This window comes from Phoca vitulina, unplaced genomic scaffold, assembly GCF_004348235.1.
Source record: "Phoca vitulina isolate PV1807 unplaced genomic scaffold, GSC_HSeal_1.0 scaffold11, whole genome shotgun sequence".
Taxonomy (NCBI): domain Eukaryota; kingdom Metazoa; phylum Chordata; class Mammalia; order Carnivora; family Phocidae; genus Phoca; species Phoca vitulina.
The window spans coordinates 2,156,729-2,175,620 of record NW_022589714.1 but is presented as its reverse complement, the minus strand read 5'-3'; the positions used below and the strand labels follow the sequence as shown (position 1 = coordinate 2,175,620).

The following is an 18,892-nucleotide window of genomic DNA, read 5'->3' as shown; positions in this document are numbered from 1 at the left end:
CACAAAGACTCTCAAAGATTGCTTAAAGCTAAGTATTTAAGCCAGTGGTGGTGGTGGTGGGGGGGGGTGGTGGTCAGAACAAGGTTTCCTTCTCTTGGCCAAATGAAAATCTCTCAGAAACAATTGCTTATTATTTTCTGGTGTCTTCCAGTGGGGGTAAAGCAGACACCCCGAGAAGGCCAGACAAATGGCCATCAGAAAAATCATCACTGGGAAGGGGTTCTTAGTAAAAGACTCTCAACAAACTAAATAGGTTTTCTTAAAGCCTAGGGATTCCATAGTACTTTTTGAAGACCACACTGTCTCAAAGCGCTAACTCCACCACAACCCATGGCTAATGTGGTAATTTACCTCTTCCTGTAGGCCTCTGGAAATGTCTCTCCCTTGTATTAGATCCTTCAGTGGCTCTCAGAATTGGACCCTTACCTCGTTCTCTGGGCTCATATCTACCACCTTCCCCCAGTGCAGTGGTTCTCAGCAGGGGGTATTTTTGTTCCCCTAAGGGACACTGGCCAATGTGGGGGAAAGTTTTTGGTTGTCAGGACTGAAGTGGGGGAAAGGGGATGCTATTGAACATCCTTCAATGTGGAAGACAGCCTCTCACTACAAAGAATTACTCAGCTCAAATTGTTAACAGTGTTGAGATATCCTGCTGTACCAAGTTCTTTGTTCTCTAAACATGCCAGACTTTCTCATATGCTTTGTGCCTAAACATAGCCTGTTTCCTTTACCTGGAATGCCCTGCCCTACTTCTGTGTCTAAGAAATGACCATTTATCATTCAGGATCTGACTCAAAATGTCACCTCCTCTACAGTCCTTTCCATATCTCCCAAAGTTGGCTGTTGCTTCTGTGCTTCCAGAGTTTCTGGTACATATCTCATTAAAACACTAGCCACACTATCCCTAAGCCTGTCACCTGCTGCAGACAAAACCTAAGCCTCATTCATTGTTCATCCTTGAGTGCCCATCTGGTAATCAATTGCTACTTGCTGAGTCAATCAAGGAATAAATGGAAATGTTGCAGATGCACCTAAGGTTCTCCTGCAACAACTTCTAAGGGACAACAGTGTCCCCAACATCAAAAACAACAGCAAATATTTATCAAATGCTTGTAATATAGATAGGTACTATATTAAACACTGGTGCACATATTCTCTCATGTTCATCCTTTTAACAACCCTGTGAGGCAAGTACTGTTATCATCAGCATTTTACAGATGAGGAAACTGAGGCACAGAAAAGTTAAGCCACTTGCCCAAGGTCATCAAAGCTAGCATATGGAAGAGCTGATATTTAAACCCAGGTAGTCTGGCTCCAGAGACTCAATCTTCCAATATTTATGCCAAGGCAGTTATATTAACAACCAGTATTTCAGCCACTCAGAAGCCTCTGACAAACATAGTGACACATCTGGAAGATTATTACAACCACAGTGTGGCCACCACCTCTTGGGACCCTGCCTATAAACACTACTCGCTGGGGTAACACAGCTCTCCAACCTCTGGAATGCTTGTGGCAGGAGAAGCAACCTCCTCACACTGTGGAAAGGCATTATGTACCCAGAAAAATCATGGTCCCATAAAGAAGACACACAGGCTGACTCCCCAAAGTATCTCTTACCTTGTTCATGCTGCAGGGACTGGAGCAAGGGCTCAGACATGTCACAGTGCGAGGCAGCTCTTGAAGATTCTCCTCGTTGCTGTAGACCTCACTTCCTGAAGCAGACAGCTGCACTGCAAACACAAAGAGGAAATCCATCAGCTGGCGCTCAGGAAGACACAGAGCAGTCCTGTGTCCAGTGGAACTTTCTGCCATGATGGCAATGCTCCATGCCTGCACTATTCAATATGGTAGCTCCTAGCCACATGTGGCTACTGATCACTTGAGATGTGGCTAGTGCAACTAAGGGCTGAATTTTAAATTTTATGTAATTTTAATTAAATTTAAATGTAAATAGCCACATGTGGTTGGTGGCTATCCTACTGGACAGTCCAGGTCTAGAGATTCAAATCAGAAGTCTTGAGATCACAGACACTAGACATGCCAGTGGCCAAGGAAAAGCTGGGTATCATATGCTCAGAATGACTACCGACACAGCAGAACAAGAACATTCATTCAGTAACTATTTCCTCAGTCCTTACTAAGTGCAGGGTACTGAGGACATAGTGATCAATAAGCCAGACAGGTCACTTATTTAAGTTTCCCGCTCAGGCTCTGGCCTCTTTGGGAAGGGAGAGGATCTAGCATGTGAGCAGTACTTACTCTGTGCTGATCTCAGTGCCTTCCCTGCCACCTACAAGGAAGAGACAGGCATTTGCTGAAGACTGACTACACCACTGTCAGGGCTTAATAGATAGTACCTTCCATAGAGCTCCTACCAGAAGGGAATTCAGGAGGTCAGTTTTCCATGAGCCAAATGAACCAGATGATTCAACATCCCCTCAGATGGATTATTTAGGGAGGCTTTTTGATTTACTCGATGATATTTTAGAGTAAAATGGCTCCAGAGTTCTTGATGTATCAAATATTAAAGAAAAATAAAAAAAGAAAATATCTTCAACCACTTAATTAGATTTATAGTCTTTTCTCTGGAAGATGTTTATGGGTGAATTTGAGAGGAGAACCAAACATTGTAAGGTTCCTTATAATCACCTTTTTTTCTGTGTTACTTTTTCTGGTTGCATCTAGGAAGGATTTTTATATCTGAACCTTTCCATAAAGACTAGAATTACAGGTTTAAATGGAATGGCAGTGCTTTAAAATATATATTCTTTTTAATAATAATATAATAATGATACAGAAAATGTTCAATAGGAAAAGAAAAAAGGAGCCATAATCCCACTAATCATAATCACCTTTAGTTCTTAGCACTCAGGCTTTGGCTGGGGGGGAATGACCAGAGGTCCTGGCATGTCTGTTGAATCGAGAACACAGAGAAGTCCAAGGCTATATTCCCCACATTAACATCTTTCACCATTAAGAAAATGGCTTTGTAATTTATATTTTCAAAAGATAAACTCCTACTCCACGCACATTATTATTTTGTGAACACAGTATTATTAAATTCCTTGTACAAATCAGAAGATAGGGAGAGGAAACTGCAGATAACTCCCTGGCTACTTGAGACACATAGATTCCAAAGAAAATGCCACATTCAGTCATAGCAATAACATATTTTAAGAATGATGTACAGCATGGAGAGACCCCGGGATTCTGACTTTGTAGCCTAAATACATCCAAATACCCGTCAGTACCTGACGTACTCGATGTCTTGTATGCCTGGGTAATCGGCTGCTGCTTCAAAGTCAAGAAAATTCAGTATCTAATTCTAACCAATCTTATAATGACTGAAAGAAAATTATGCATGTAACTTTTACTTTTTAAATTCCAGAAGCAGATGCTAATACATTTCTGTTTCAAAGTAGAACCCTATACATGCTGTTTCCTATTTAATATATGTAATTCAATCCACTTAAACCCTACAGCCCAGTACCTTACCTGGAAACTTATCCAAATGCCTTGCACAGATGCCTAATGTCACAATTCCATTAAAATGTACACACTGGTATCAACACAGGAAAGGTGGGCACGAGAATAATAAACAGACAAGGATTCTTGAACATAATTTCCCCAAGGAAATTCCACCCAGTTCCAATCATGACACAGTCCCCATTCCCTCAGAACTTGGGTATACAGTCAGCACTAAAGTCATTATGGAGCCTCCCCTGGACCCCCCACCATCCCAAGTATTCTTACGTTATTTTCACATACATCGGTTCTACAACAAAGTCAAAATAAAAACTCTTTGAGGGAAATATTAATCACATAGAAAGTTCTTAATAAATACTATCAGTCGATTTTTTTCTTTGCTCTCACAGAGCCTAGGATGATGTGGACTCTTAACGTACAATCTTCAACACAATATTGATAATCATTGCAGACTGCCTTTGGGGTTTTTTAAAAAAGGAAAATCTTTTAATACCCAGGATGGTAAATCTTTTAGAAAAATATTGTTAAGACTATCTTACAGTTGTATAGTGCTCAAAACTGCACAACGCACTTCTATATTAATACTCTCAGTTAGTACTGATACGGATCTGAGTGGTAGTTTTTTAAATCAGGAAACCAGATTGAGAGAAGTAAAAGAATTCTTCTTAGTCATGCTGTCATAGGCAGTAGACCCTGGGCTTCAGGTGGCTTCATTTCAAGATACTACAGAATTAAAATATGTACGAAGCCTACAAGTAAAATACCTCTCCTAATAACACACACACACACACACACACACACACACACACACACACACACACCATCATTAACGAAAAACACCTCAGCAAACAGATGACAGTTTTAGAAATTGGGTCAGTTTGCTTTGGCCAGCAACCAAAAAGACTGGCCTTGTTCTATCAAGTACTTTAAATTTCCTTTGAAACAGAGAGAACCTGGTTGTTTTACAGCCAATTCCATTTAGAAGTTTAGAGAAATCCACAGCTTAAAAAAGGAGATTACATCTTAAATATAAAGCATCAGGGGAAAAGATACATGCATTACCATGGTGGAATTAAGGGAGTTTTCTTCTTTATTCTATTTTTCAATGTTTCTTTTAAATCATTCGCAAAGTTGGATTCCTCTGATACTAAACAAAAGGCAAGTACAGATACCTTCAAAGGGTGCCTGGAGAAAGTCAATCCCAGAAGCTAACGTGTGACTTCCACTCAGTTGATCCTAACAGAGTTGGCTCAATGGGCAACAAGGCCTGTGGTCAACCTTAGGCTTTGGAAAGGTTAATGAAATGTAATTCATCTTTCCAGGTGGCTAGAAGAGTGAGTAAGCAGAAAAGTAGAGACAGGGCAAGAAGAAATCAAAAAGAGAATGACAGAAAAGGTGAAGGCTACAAAGAGGGAAGAAAATGAAAGGGCAGTAAGCAAACAAAGACACCTAGAGACAGGTTCAGTGATGCAGACAAGTGCCCCTCACCAGCCAGGTCCTCACTAACAGAAGAGACACGGAGAGACTCGGGCTCCTGGTGACACCACCACATCCTACAGCTTCTCTGGGTGTCAGCAAGTGGAGCTGGAGTAAAGTTAAGACCGGGCTTACCTGTTTCTCCACTATTTATTTACCATCAGCCTCCACCTACCACAGAAAAAAATCTATTTTCCCTGGATCACTGATAATGTGCGACAGAGGTATGGTGAGAACAGCATAAGCCAACTTTACTCTAGTCTCCTTACTCTCATGAGAGTACTCTTTAAAGTATTTATTCTTACTCTTGACACTCTTAAACGTGTCAATGGGCTGTGTGTGTGTGTGTGTGTGTGTGTGTGTGTGTGTGTGTGTGTGTAGTGCTATTTTTTAGCCCTTGAATATGCAACTAATACTGCCAATATAGAATGGAATATGATGAGCTGGGCTTTTCTCCCCACTTCAACTCCCCCACCCCTTCCAAGATGTTCATTCCAGAAGACTTCTGTCATATAAGGCAAAGCTGTGCTGCTCAGGCACTCCTATGGGAAACAGGCCCATAGGAGCAAGCACGTCACTCATAAGGTTAATGGTCTCACGGCTTTTAGATATAATGTACTCTGACGTCAGTCTGTGAAATGGCCTCTTGTTACTTCTCTCCTACCACCAAATCCAGCAGCCTAGGTAGGTAGGGGGCTCAAGCATGAGGACCCAAGAACTTGTGAGGAAGGATTAAGCAAAGTCATAAAGAGACAAACAGGGTTTGGAGAGAAAAGGGAAAAGGCACGATGACAAAAGTCTAGAGGAAATTCTCTAAATCTAGGACTTAGGAGCTTGGGAAATCAGACAAACAGATGAGAGATATATCCCTAATACTCTCCCACCTCTGTTTTTATGAGTTGGAATAATTTACATGTCTCTGGAGTAAAATCTTAACAACCTTCAATTGGATGGAATCCTTGTACAAGACTGGATAAATTTAAGACCATTTTATTACAGACAGTTCAATCCCTCTCTTGCACAATAAGGAGCATGGTGCTGGGATTAAAGGATCCAAAGGTAGAGCAACAAACGGACCCCTGTCCCCTTCCCCATATGCACACATAACCTCCCACATGGCTGGCTCCTTCCTTTCTTTCTGAAGAAGAAGCAGAGGAATCAGAGCAGAGCTCCCTGAGGAACTCCCTGCAGGCCCCTCTCCATCCTCAAAGTCACAGCTAACATATGTTTCTGGTTCTTCAGGACCCTGGTGTTCTTGCCACCCTCACATGTAGGCAGCAAACATGCCATAACATGGTTTTGCCCCAAGAGACGGAACAACGTTTGCCATCCTGCCTTGCTCCCATGCCCTGCTTTCACAGTATGCCACGGAAAACAAACAGCCCAAGTCAGAAGAATGAGAGCATCTTCCCATCAAGCATCACGAGAGGCTTTCTTCCCCAAGGATAGGTTACACAATTTGATAATTAATGTACTGAAATTTAGACTAGCATGTGACCAATGGTTCTACAAGAAATGGTGATAACGGGCGCCTGGGTGGCTCAGTTGGTTAAGCGACTGCCTTCGGCTCAGGTCATGATCCTGGAGTCCCGGGATCGAGTCCCGCATGGGGGTCCCTGCTCTGCAGGGAGTCTGCTCCTCCCTCTGACCCTCCCCCCTCTCATGTGCTCTCTCTCTCATTCTCTCTCTCTCAAATAAATAAATAAAATCTTTAAAAAAAAAAAAAAAAAAAAAAAGAAATGGTGATAAGGAAGAGGAAATGAGAGGATTATAAGTTATAAAAAAGGAGAGACACTGCTGGTAGCATGAAAACATTGCCTGGAGAGACAGACGAGGTGCAGTAAGAATGCCAAGTGATAGCATGTCCATCGCTTTCAAGAGGACTACTTCGCACACGCGTCAAGGGTTTCCTCTACTTTATGAAATCATACATAAGGATATCTAGCGTTTAGATTCAGGGCTATCACCCTATAAAGGGTCATTTTTCAGTTCCTCAGTAATTTAGGAATATCTTAATTAAAGGCAGGATATAGAACTCCCAAGGGGTTACCTGGCTCAGCCTACTCCTCCTGCCTGGGTGACTATGTAAACCAGGGGACACAGATTCCGATGCCCACGGGAGTCAAGAAAGAATAAGATGAAGGAATGGTCAGGCCAGAGAAGATAATGTGAAGTAGAGAGGCCTGGAGGGTCTGCTACTCACCTCCAGGAAAGTAGGAACAAGGCACAATTTCCCAGAACTTCTGATACTCAAGAAAGCCAGAAAATGGAGAGATTATGTAAAATCATGAGCTTGTTTAATGTTGGCAATTTATGTTAGCATTTTGGAAATCCCATAGGGGTTGGATTTGGTTGGCCGGTTTGTATCTTCTATCATACACTTTTCATTTAAGTCCGGGGAATGTTTCTTTAAATCTCCAGGGCTGGAGGCTCCCAATCTGTCTCCTGACCCCTCCAGGGCTGTACCACTGTGGCTTCACTGGGGGCAGCATGCCCTCCAGGAGAGTGGGCAAAGTAGGACTTAGGAACCAAGTTGCTCCATCTGAGCATCAACTCTGCCTCTTCGCATGTGATTTCAGCAAGTTACTAACCCTCCGTGTGAGTCTTTCCTCCTTCATCCATAAAATTGGGGCAAATTCTTTGTATGTCCTAAGATTGTTTTGAAGATTAAATGGAATAATATGAAGAAAGAATTCAATGCATGGTGTTAAAAAGACATGAGGCCCTTCCCCTCCCCTGTTTCCCATCACTATTCAGCACCACCTCATTCTGCTTGTAATCACACATAGGGGTTTACCTCTCAACCATCCTACTGGATTCTAAGTATTCTAAGGGAAGATATCTGTTTTATGACCAAAGAGCCAGCACCTGTCCCAATGCTCTACACACAATAGGCTTTCAACATATGCAAAATTTAATTATAATGTTGTTATATAATGTTGTTAAGGACTGAATGTTTATACCGCCCCCCCAATTCATATATTGCCTAATTCCCTATGTGCTGGTATTAAGAGACAGGGCTTTGGGGAGGTAATTAGGTTTAGATGAGGTCATGAGGGTGGAGCTCTCATGATGGGATCAGTGCCATTGTGAGAAGACACACCAGAGAACTTGCATGTATGTGCACTCTTTATCTCTCCCCCTCTCCCTGCTGTGTGCGATATACCAGGAAGTCAACCCTCTGCAAGAGATCTCTCACTAGGACCAAATGGGCTGGCACCTTGATCTTGGACTTCCCAGTTTCCAGCACTGTGAGAAATAAACCGTTGTTTAAGCCACTCGGTCTGTGGTGTTCTGTTATAGCAGCCCTCACTAGGACAAACGTTCAGGAAGATCTTCCTTAAGTCCGGCACCAATTGAGCCTATTTCCACTTATCTTCTTCTGATGCTTTAATGTCAATATGTATATCTTCTCCTCATTTGGCCAGAATATTTTTAGACTAAAAGAATAAAACCAGGTCCAAATTAAGAATAAAATACTGAAGAATTTTCTCTTGAGACGTATGGCATCGCTTTTAGGTCAAGAGGGTACTTTTTGGGGCCCTGTGCGTGCCTCAGCAGAAAAAAACTAAACGTAAGAGATTTCATCACCCTATTAATAAATAAAGGAGCCTGCTTTCGCTTTAGCATCCTAAGTTCATGTCTGCCAACAGTGCATTTCACTGCATGGGGTGTACTTGGTGGTGGCCCAGAGACCCAGGCAATCCCCTATCCATTTGTCCACTATGGTTGAGAAGGCCAACTTGTATTCATCTAAGACGCTTTACCAACCATGCCTGACTACTCCGGGTTTCTTTGATTTTAAAGAGAAATCCCAGAGACCTTCAAATGATCCCAGCTTCCTTCTCCCTTGAGGGGTTTGCTTAACAATTCAGGCAAACACATTTCCTGTGATTTGTTGAGAAGCTAAAATAATTTAACAGAAAACCTAGTTAGCGGGTTACTTCAGAATGACCCACTGAAAAGGAACCAATGACAAGAGAAATAGCTAGAAAGGTATCTCTTTACAGAAGCTCAAAGGGGCCAGCTATCTCTCCAATAAAAGGTTTCCAAGGAAGGAATTTAAATATTCTCAAGAACACCTTGAGGACAAGTGTAATGAGGGGCGACTGCCTTACTGGGGGCTAGTGCTTACAACTGAAACTCATCTGCTTAGTAAGCCAGATTGGGTGTAATGCCTTGTTCCTCTGGGAGGAGACTTTCATTAATCCTCAGAAGAAAGCTCAAATTGGCAGGATGGGCCCTTGTCAAAAGCAGTCTCGGGGATTCACTGTTTGTTAATCTCTGCTTTCCTGAGGCTCTAATTCTGTACTTCCCAATACCAGCTTCTCCTTCTTGTGGCTTGTTCTCGTTGAGGGAACCACAACGTCCTGGTGGTTAACCTGTCCAGAGGGGTCTAGTGTTCACTTCTACCAGAGCCCTACAGCTTTCAGTGCTCTCAAACCAGCTTAGTGTCTATGTCAGAACAGCAGGAGTTCCTGTACTACGTAGGTAGTGGAACCACAGACCCTTACAGCTCTTCAAACGATGTAACCTTGGGCTTCCATCTCCCATCACTGTATCCCGAACACACACACTCAAAGCCTGACACGGACTCTAGGGAGAATTCTACTTGCCCCTTTGGCAAACAGTTCCCATGGGAGTAGAACCATCACAGCCCTTAGACTCTAGAGCCTACGGCCAGGTCTGGGTCACTCACAGGCCTGTGGCATGAATGTCTTCTGGCACATGGGAATTTCCCTTGTAAGTTCTCACTATTTTCTCTTTCATCCAACATACCTAAGGATTGTTCTGGGTGGATGAGGTGGGCATAGGGAGCTAGAAGTGGGTCGGGCTGCACCAGCTCAGTCTATAGTATTCTGCCGGAAATATCCAGTTTGGGGTTCCCTAAAGTCGATTCTGCTGTATTTAGGGTCCCATAGATGGCCATTTGGCTATAAGTCAGGCTAGAGCCAGAAATCTGTTCTTTGGAGCATACGCTACCTTGTTGTGACTCGCACCCTAACTCATCCCACAGCAGAGCGACGTTGGGTGAGGAAGAGCCTAAGGGTAGCCTGGCATCCGCCGCGCAGGCAGCTTCGCAAGGAAGCGGTCACCTCCCTGTACGCGACTGCTCATTCCGCACGCGACCAGGGCTGTCCTCCTTCCATGAGCTTTTCCATGATTTAGAGCTGGACGACTGCACGCGGACGTTCTGGTAGCCTCGGAGAGGCAAGAGGGCAAGGAATGAAACAAGGGCACAACCACCTCCCCGCCTCATAACCGAGTCCTGTGGAGTCACGGCGTCCTTCAAAAGCAGCCAAGAGAACAGCCGCAGAAAACGGCTCCAGCAGCCGACCTGGAGGCCTCGTCCCTGGAGGATCCTCTGATCTCATTACGGCAGTCGACACTAGTCCTCACAAAACAAACAGAGGAAATTTATGCCTGCCTCAGCCTGCGGAGAGCTCCACATTCCCTGCTTAATGAGAGTTCCAGCTTCTGAGACCACAGCCACCGGGATGGGGAGGATGTCTGCTTTGCTCCAAAGAAAGAGCTGTTGTCGCCGCCTTTCCCTCTTTCTGGGGCTGGATATGAAGGCAGGGAGCCTGCAGAGAGCCACTGAACTTGTGGCCTAGGCTCTCTGCTCTGGTCCCTGCAGAGAAGTTCCCTTTCTTCTTGTGTCAACATCCCCAAGCTCAGTCGGTGGGGCCACTTCCTCTTGACCGGCTCTGGGAAAGTCGCTGCGCGGCCTTGAAGGGTTCCACCTGCTAAGGCCAGCATCCTGAGAGAGAGAGACTGCTCTGTGTGACAAGGCTCCAGGTCTTCTGGGAGGAAAACCCTTCCCCCAAAACACCCTTGCTTGAGCCTTGGAAAACTTTACCTAACTTGGGGTTCCCACTTTTGGGATAAAGGACAGGAGGGAAAATGTTACTTTATACCCTTGAATTCAATCTCAGAAGTAACTGAGTGCCCAGCTCATGAGAAAAAGAGTGAATTTCCAAACCAAAATAAGAATACAGCAGTGGTTCTGAGCCAGGGTGACTTTGCCCCCCAGGGGACATTCACGATGCATGGAGACTTTTTTTTTTTCTTTTTGTCATGACTGGGGGAGACTGCTACTGGCATCTAGTGGGTAGAGGCCAGGGATGCTGTTAAAATATCCTACCATGCACAAAACAGCCCCCATAATAAAGAATTATTTAGTCCAAAATGTCAACAGTGCCGAGTTTGAGAAACCCTGATGGAGAGGGAACACTCAAGAATGTGGATAGGTTTAAAATAATGACGAATCTTTTTTTTCGTCACAGAAACATTTTTCAGTTTTTAATGAGTTTGAAAACAAAAAAGCTTCCATTTCAAAATAAAAACAAAATCCCAGATCATACAGATGTTTACAGTGACTAAATTTACCTAAGTAACATACATACATGTTTAGTTATAAGATGTTAACTAAATTTCTGTGACAAATATGCTTTTTTTAATATCAAATATATTATAGCACTCATGTGGAGTCTTAAGGAAAATCTAGTCATCGCTATATATTTAAGTCTTCACTGTAGATGCTGTTATTTCTAGCACAGGTAAGCAGTCAGGGTCATCCAAAATAATGACAACTCTCAATCACATAACGCTAATGTTGATATCCCATAGTCAAAATGTACACAATTAACACCCACAAAAATTTACCAATTCTCTCTTCGAGTAAAATAAATGAAAACTACCTTTTACCTATGCAGAGTTAGATCATTAGAACTACGTGGAAAACAGTGGAGCGGTTCGACTAGACTCTTCTCAGCACCACTGTGAGTGCTGTGTTATTCTAGGTAAAGGTGTGATCTGAATGTTTACTATCATAACTCCGTGGTGAGTATTCATAGAAGGAATTTATGAGCTATGTTCTATGATTATTAAAACCATATATATACAAACTGAGTATATGTAGGTCTGGAAAAAATGGCAAAATGTTTCAACTTCTACAATATCAACAAGTATGAGGAACCGTAGTGATGCTGACCTACATTCCAGGGAGACTGAGGAAAACAGGTGCGTAGTAGAGCTCTAAATAAATGCAGAATTGCAGAAATGTGTCACAATGAGAGTAATCATGGTGCCTATTTTGAAATTCTCCCATTTTTAATTTTCTGAACCTATCTCAAAATATTCCCTTTCCTCTACATAGCATACTCTCACTACATCGGGTATAAGAACATATGGTTAGATAACCCAGTCGTTATTCTCTCCTGAACTCTTTTAGTCCAGCAAAAGAAGGAAAAATCTGCTTCCAAGCACAGCTAATGCATGTGAAGCACATTTGAAGAAGAAAAAGAATTTCATGAATGAGCAGAAGACAATTTTTTAATGGACTGTTTTAGAGGCTTGTGGTATAAAAAGTAAACAAAACTGATTCACGAACTGTTAATACCGTTTACTATGATGCAAGAGTTGGGCTTTTTTTTTTTTTAATGTTCCAGAAGCCAGAGGAAAAGGAATACTGTGGTAGGGAAAAATGATACCTTCCATGGCATTTCAAAATCATTGCTCAATTCCTCTTGAGCAAGGAAGCCATAGTAATGACTTTATTTTACCTACCTCAATTATGGTATACCTCGAAGTAATTCTCCACATTATCCCACTTTCCTCTCTCCACTCAAGTCGTGCTAAATAATTTCTGGAAACCATTAACCAAGAGTCCTGTTTCAATTTTCCTCTCCTCCCTCCCCTGTTGCCTCAGTCATGCTGGAGTCAGGACAAAGCAAACTTGTCTTACATCACAGAGCAAACTCATTTTCTCTAAACCATTCTGCTGGTAGTTTACTGCTACTGGAACCCAGTGCTGTCAGCAGTGTGGTCTTTGTTTGGTGGGTGTTGCTTTAAAAATAAAAAAAAAGTTTCCCCACGCCCCCTTCTGCTTTTAAATACAGGCGAATAGTTTGAGGAGCCTCCCCAGCCTGGCTCCACCCCACTGTGTAAACTAGACATTACCTTATACACAAATGAATCTACAGCATTCCTCAGTCTAGCTGCCTCGCTGCAAAATTCCTATGCTCCCCAGCAGCCACGGCAGCACACACTCCCCCTGGCTTCCCTCCTCTTTCGTCTTCCCCCACCCTCTCTCTCTCTCTCTCTCTTTTTTTTTTAAATTTCCACTGCCTCACTGTGTTTTTGTGTAAATGATCTCACATGACTCAACAAATCCATCTGCCTGAAGCAGGCCAAGTCTGGAGCCCTCCCAGGAGGGAGGAGAAGAATTGCTTTGTGGAAAGGACCTGGAGCTCTGCCCTTTCTCTGGCTCGAATTACCCGCCTGTCAGGCCTGACGGATTTGGCTAAAAATAAAAGGAAGCGGGCCGTGAAAAGCAGATGAATGGGCTCAGCAGTTCCTTAGATAACACAGGCTTGCTGTTGCCCAAAGCTCCCCAAACAGAAACTTCAAATGCAGGCCCTGTGAGCTCGGCGATGTGGCTTCCAGGTGAAAGGGGGCTGTCAGATCCACTGGAGGAGGGAGGGGGGCATGGCCTGTGTTTTAGATTTCTGTTTCAGAACTTGTGTGTGTGTATGTGTGTGTCAGAGAGAGAGAGAGAGAGAGAGAAAGAGAGAGAGATTCCTGTATAAAAAGGTTCTCAGAAAAACAGGAGAGTTCAGTGGAGTGAAGGCTTGGCTTGCAAAAAAAAAAAAAAAAAAATGTTGTTTCCACTACAGAATTACTCTTCTCCCTACCTCCCAACACCAGACATTTTAAGCCTCCCTATGATGTCACTTCTGCATTCAGAGCCAGCAAAAAGCTAAAAGTCCTTCTTGTAAGTGTATGCCCAGCGCCCGCAGTGGGTATTAAGCACTTAGGTTGGCAATGTAATGACACACTGTAACAATCTGTAATATGAAGCAGTCAGCAAAGCCCTGGCTCTGAAAGCTATTTCTCCCGACCATTAACCATATGTTTGGCTCCTCGGATAGCCAAGCGGGTGTTCCAGCTTACCATCTGGTTTCTATCCACACAAGCAACTGCAAAGCACAGACTATCTCCCTCTGGAGCTGCGTGTTTCTTTTTCTCTCTCTTTTCCGTTCTTCCCTTCCCTTTTCCTCCTCCCAGACCCTTTGGTTCCCTCTGCTAAAGAATTCTCTGCCATTCATCACGTGCAAAGAAAACTTTACCTGAAGTGGTAGCAGCAGAGCCATTAAGAACGCACAGCTGTATTGTAAACATGCCAGAGGGCCGTTTACCATCCGCTGAATCTGAAGAACACAGTCTCTACCCCCTTCTTCATCTCCTATTGAGCGCTGACACTTGATCCAGTTTGTTAAAAATAGGTACATTCTTGACAGATCCAGGGGTTGTTGTGGTGCCCTTCACACTCACTTCATATTCTGGGAGTGGGGCTTTAAAGCACACGCAAGCGCGCGCACGAACACACACACACACACACACACACACACACACACACGTTTGCCTCTGCATTCAATCTGCATGACATCAGTCTCTCACAGATGACATACCGGCTGCAAATAACGAAGTTAACTAAATAAAGGATTCTATTCCTTTTTATGCCCTAAAGGATTCCATCCCAAGTGTGTGTGTTTTTTCTTTCTTTCTTTCTTTTCCTTTTCTTTCTTTCTTTTTTTCTTTCTTTTCCTTTCTTTCTTTTTTTCTTCCTTTCTTTCTTAAAGAGCCAGCCACTTCAACAAATCGATAATTTGCAAAACGTATGCTAATTTACATCTGCATTTTAATAGTATAAATCATGGAACATGCTATCAAGAGTTCATGGGATTTTCTTACCAAGTGCCAGAGCACTGATCTCGGATTTTCTTCTTTTCAAAATTTCAGGAACTTTGTAACTTTTTAAAAATATATGGAAAGACCTGTGATAAACAGACATTAGGTAATTTTTTCTCCTGTCCCCACAAGAATTATATGTGCCTTACCAGCCTGTTTTTACGGAATTAGGAAATTCAAGCTAATTCTTTCCCACACCTTAAAAAAAAAGCACTGGTTTCTCACATACCAAGAACAAAAGGAACAATATCATTAAAAAGTGATTAAGCAGAATGTCAGATTTTATCAACATGGCAGGGCTATGGAGGTTCTGTCTGGGAGAAGTGTTTATTCAGGCTAACAAGCACGCCAGGAAGGCCACTACCTGTGCAAACTTTTACACCCACTGCCCTTGTCAGTCCCCTTTCCATGATCTAAAATAGATCTTTTGTTAGCTATTTCTACCAGTAAGGGACATTAAAGTTCTGCTGCATGTAGGTTTTAGAGAAATGGGAAATTTTAATTTCAGACAACTTAGGAAATTGTCTACAGAAGTTAGGCTTAATTAAATTTTGTTTTGACCCTGAAATCCTACATTAAGAATAACATCACGTTACTTTTTTTTTTTTTTAAAGATTTTATTTATTTATTTGACAGAGAGAGACACAGCGAGAGAGGGAACACAAGCAGGGGGAGGGGGAGAGGGAGAAGCAGGCTTCCCGCCGAGCAAGGAGCCCGATGCGGGGCTCGATCCCAGGACCCTGGGATCATTTCCTGAGCTGAAGGCAGATGCTTAACCGACTGAGCCACCCAGGTGCCCCCATCACATTACCTTTACTCACAATATCGTTAATAAAAGGAAAGAAAAATGATCACCTAAAAACTTCAACATTTTTATAGTGTACCTGGCTCTTTAAGCACTTGTGGAATCACCTTATCACAAGATATTTATGCTATTCATAAATACTGGTACCTAGGCGCTCCTCCCCCAGCCCAATTACAGCAGGATCCCTGGGGGTGGGCCTGGGCATCAGTACTTTTGAAAGCTTCCCAGTTGTATCTATCATGCAGCCAGAGTTGAGAAGTCTTATGCTGTATGAACACTCATGACACCAGAAACTAGGAAACATTTGGGATGGAAATGGAAATGAAATTTAGGATTAGAACAGTGACTTTCAATCTTGTTTAGAAGTGGAATCTTCAATTGAAAAAATCTTATATGAAATCCCTGTATACAAAATAGTAAAAGTGTCACTTATACTCTCATTTTATACTCTCAGTCTGTACTCTCATCTATAGATTTCATAAGTTCAAATATATAATTTTTTAATTACTGTAAGTCAACCAGTGAGGATGAAGAGGCCATTTTATTGAACATAAAAATCTGAAATTGGGGTCACGGCTGAGAAGTCCAGCGCTGTCCACCTCAACATCCAATTTTTTCCATGGCCAATGGTTCAGATGATCAAGGCTGGATATATGTAAAAAGAGCAGTGTATAGCAGTAGGATTACATTAATTCATACATTAATTTAATAAATGTCGATTAAATGCCTAGTACACACCAGATACTGCCCTCATGGGTCATCACAGGAATAAGCTGTGCCTTTTCCCTTGAGAAGCCTAGTTAAGAAGACATATCATGGCATCACAGCAATGTAAGCATAATAATAGAGGCATCAAGAGCCTGTGATGGGGAGAATTGGCTAATTCTCTCTGAGGAAATGGGGCATAACTTCACCAGCATGGGACAATTAAATCAGGTCCTAAAAATATGAGTAAGATTTTTAGAGCTAACAAAGAAAGGGAAGGACATTTCAGGAAGAAGGTAGAGTATATGAAAAAAAAAAAAAAAAAACAACCCACAAGTATAAATAGGTTTGGTGAGATCTGGGGGTTATGAGAAATTCTAAAGAGGTCAGGAAGGGCTGGGGCACAAGGCTAAAGAGGTATCTGAAGCCAGGTTATAAGAAACTTGAAATGTCATGATACAGTTAAGACTAACACTGACCAGGGCGCCTGGGTGGCTCAGATGGTTAAGTGTCTGCCTTGGGCTCAGGTCATGATACCAGGGTCCTGGGATCGAGTCCCGCATTGGGCTCCCTGCTCCTTGGGAGCCTGCTTCTCCCTCTGCCTCTCTCTCTCATGAGTAAATAAATAAAATCTTAAAAAAAAAAAAAAAAAAGACTAGCACTGACCAATAGACATATAAGGTGAACCATACACATAATTTCAAATTTTCCAATATCCACATTAAAAAAATAAAAAGAAATAGAATTTAATTTTGATGATACATTATTTAGACCAGTTTATCTCAAATATAACCATTTCAACATGTAATCAATATAAAAATGATTAATGAGATATTTTACATTTTTTTCTCACTAGGTCTTTAAAATAGGGTGTGGGATTTTTATCTATAACATCCCAATTTGGACTAGCCACATTTTAAGAGCTCAATAGACACACGTGGCTAGTGGATACTGTATTGGAGAGCACGGGTTTACCCCTTATCCTACAGGGAGTGTAGGCCAAAGGACTTGCTGGGGACAGCAACAGTGTGGAGAAGTAGATAGAAGACTAGGTCTGGGAGAGGCTTGCAGGCTGTTTCCATAGTCCAAGCAAGGGAAGAGAAGGATGACACTTGAGACCAGGCATGGCATGGCAGTAGGATGGCATGGAAGGGTCAGAATCAAAAAACATTTCTAGAAAGAATTCATAAGGGACACCTGGGTGGCTCAGTTGGTTGGGCGTCTGCCTTCGACTTGGGTCATGATCCCAGGGTCCTGGGATCAAGTCCCGTATCAGGCTCCTTGCCCAGTGGGGAACCTGCTTCTCCCTCTGCCTGCCTCTTTCTCTCTGACAAGTAAATAAATAAAATCTTTAAAAAAAAAGAATTCATAAAACTACAAATGATTGTATATGAGAGATAAAGGAGGAAAAAATCATGGGACTGCCAAATAGATTTTTAGTGCTAAAATTTGTGCTTAGTGTAAAGTTACTGTGTATTTAAGATGAGGCTGTGTTGTTCCTTTCAAGCTTGCTTCCCTCTGCTGTGGAAAGCAATGTCATTTAATAAACACGTGCTGAGCACCCACCATGAGCTAGGTAACGCCAGCAACTGTCATGAATGAGACACAGTTCTTCCCTTCAAGGGGCTCAGATATAGTGTGGGAGACAAACAACAAGCTACAAGGAAGTGCTAAGTATATTATCAGAAGGATGTGAAAGGAGGTCTACAAAATGTTCCATAAAGTATAACATAACTATTTCCTACAGTAGATTCAGTGGAACTTTAGAGATAGCAGGGAGTGGGGCTTTCAGATAGTAGTAGGCTTATCAACTATCAAATTTTTTTGATTCAAGAAAACAGTTCACCCATTTTACCCATCCTGGCTCTTACAACCACCAATCTGTTCTCTGTACCTATCAGGAGCTTATTTGTATGTTTTTTTTAAGATTCCACATGTAAGAGAGACCATTTGGTATTTTTCTTTGCCTGACTTATTTCACCTAGCATAATGCCCTTGGGGTCCACCCATGTTGTCGCAAATGGTAAGATTGCATTTTTTATGGCTGAATAATATTCCACTGAAAATATATTTTATATGCATATATATAAGTACCAATTTCTTTATTCATTTATCTATCAATAGGCACTTAGGTTGTTTTCATATCTTGGCTATTTTAAATGCTGCTGCAATGAACATGGTGGTACATATATCTTTCCAAATTCATGTTTTTGTTTTCTTCAGATAAATATCCAGAAGTGGAACTGCCAGATAATAAAGTAGTTCTATTTTTAATTTTTTGAGGAACCGCCATATGATTTTCCATAGTGGTCGCACCGATTTACATTCCTACCCACAGTATCCAAGGGTTCCCTTTTCTCTACATCCTTGTCAACACTTGTTATTTCTTGTCTTTTTGATTTAACAGACATTCTAACAGGTATGAGGTGACATCTCATTGTAGTTTTCATTTCCATTTCCCTGATAATTAATGACGTTGAACATCTTTTCATGTACCTATTGGCTATCTATATGTCTTTTTTTTTTTTTTAAAGATTTTATTTATTTATTTGACAGAGAAAGAGACAGTGAGAGAGGGAACACAAGCAGGGGGAGTGGGAGAGGGAGAAGCAGGCTTCCCGATGTGGGGCTTGATCCCAGGACCCTGGGATCATGACCTGAGCC

The 18,892-nt window shown here is 42.2% G+C and overlaps 1 protein-coding gene across 8 annotated transcripts in view; it reads right to left on the bottom strand.

The window, feature by feature from the left end:
• Nucleotides 1-18,892, bottom strand: part of BACH2 (BTB domain and CNC homolog 2) — a 350,588-nt gene that overhangs the window by 252,906 nt on the left and 78,790 nt on the right. For 2 of the 8 annotated variants that reach the window (XM_032409268.1, XM_032409264.1), the window contains exon 2: nt 1,621-1,733. Coding sequence is in view for 7 of the 8 variants with exons in the window: in XM_032409264.1 (XP_032265155.1) it covers nt 1,621-1,629 (9 nt within the window). In the remaining variant the exon portion in view is untranslated. Of the gene's footprint in view, nt 1-1,620; nt 1,734-2,262; nt 2,294-2,855; nt 5,290-12,927; nt 13,020-14,096; nt 14,827-18,892 lie in introns of those variants that run through there. The other 6 variants (XM_032409261.1, XM_032409260.1, XM_032409259.1 and 3 more) reach the window with 6 other exon arrangements.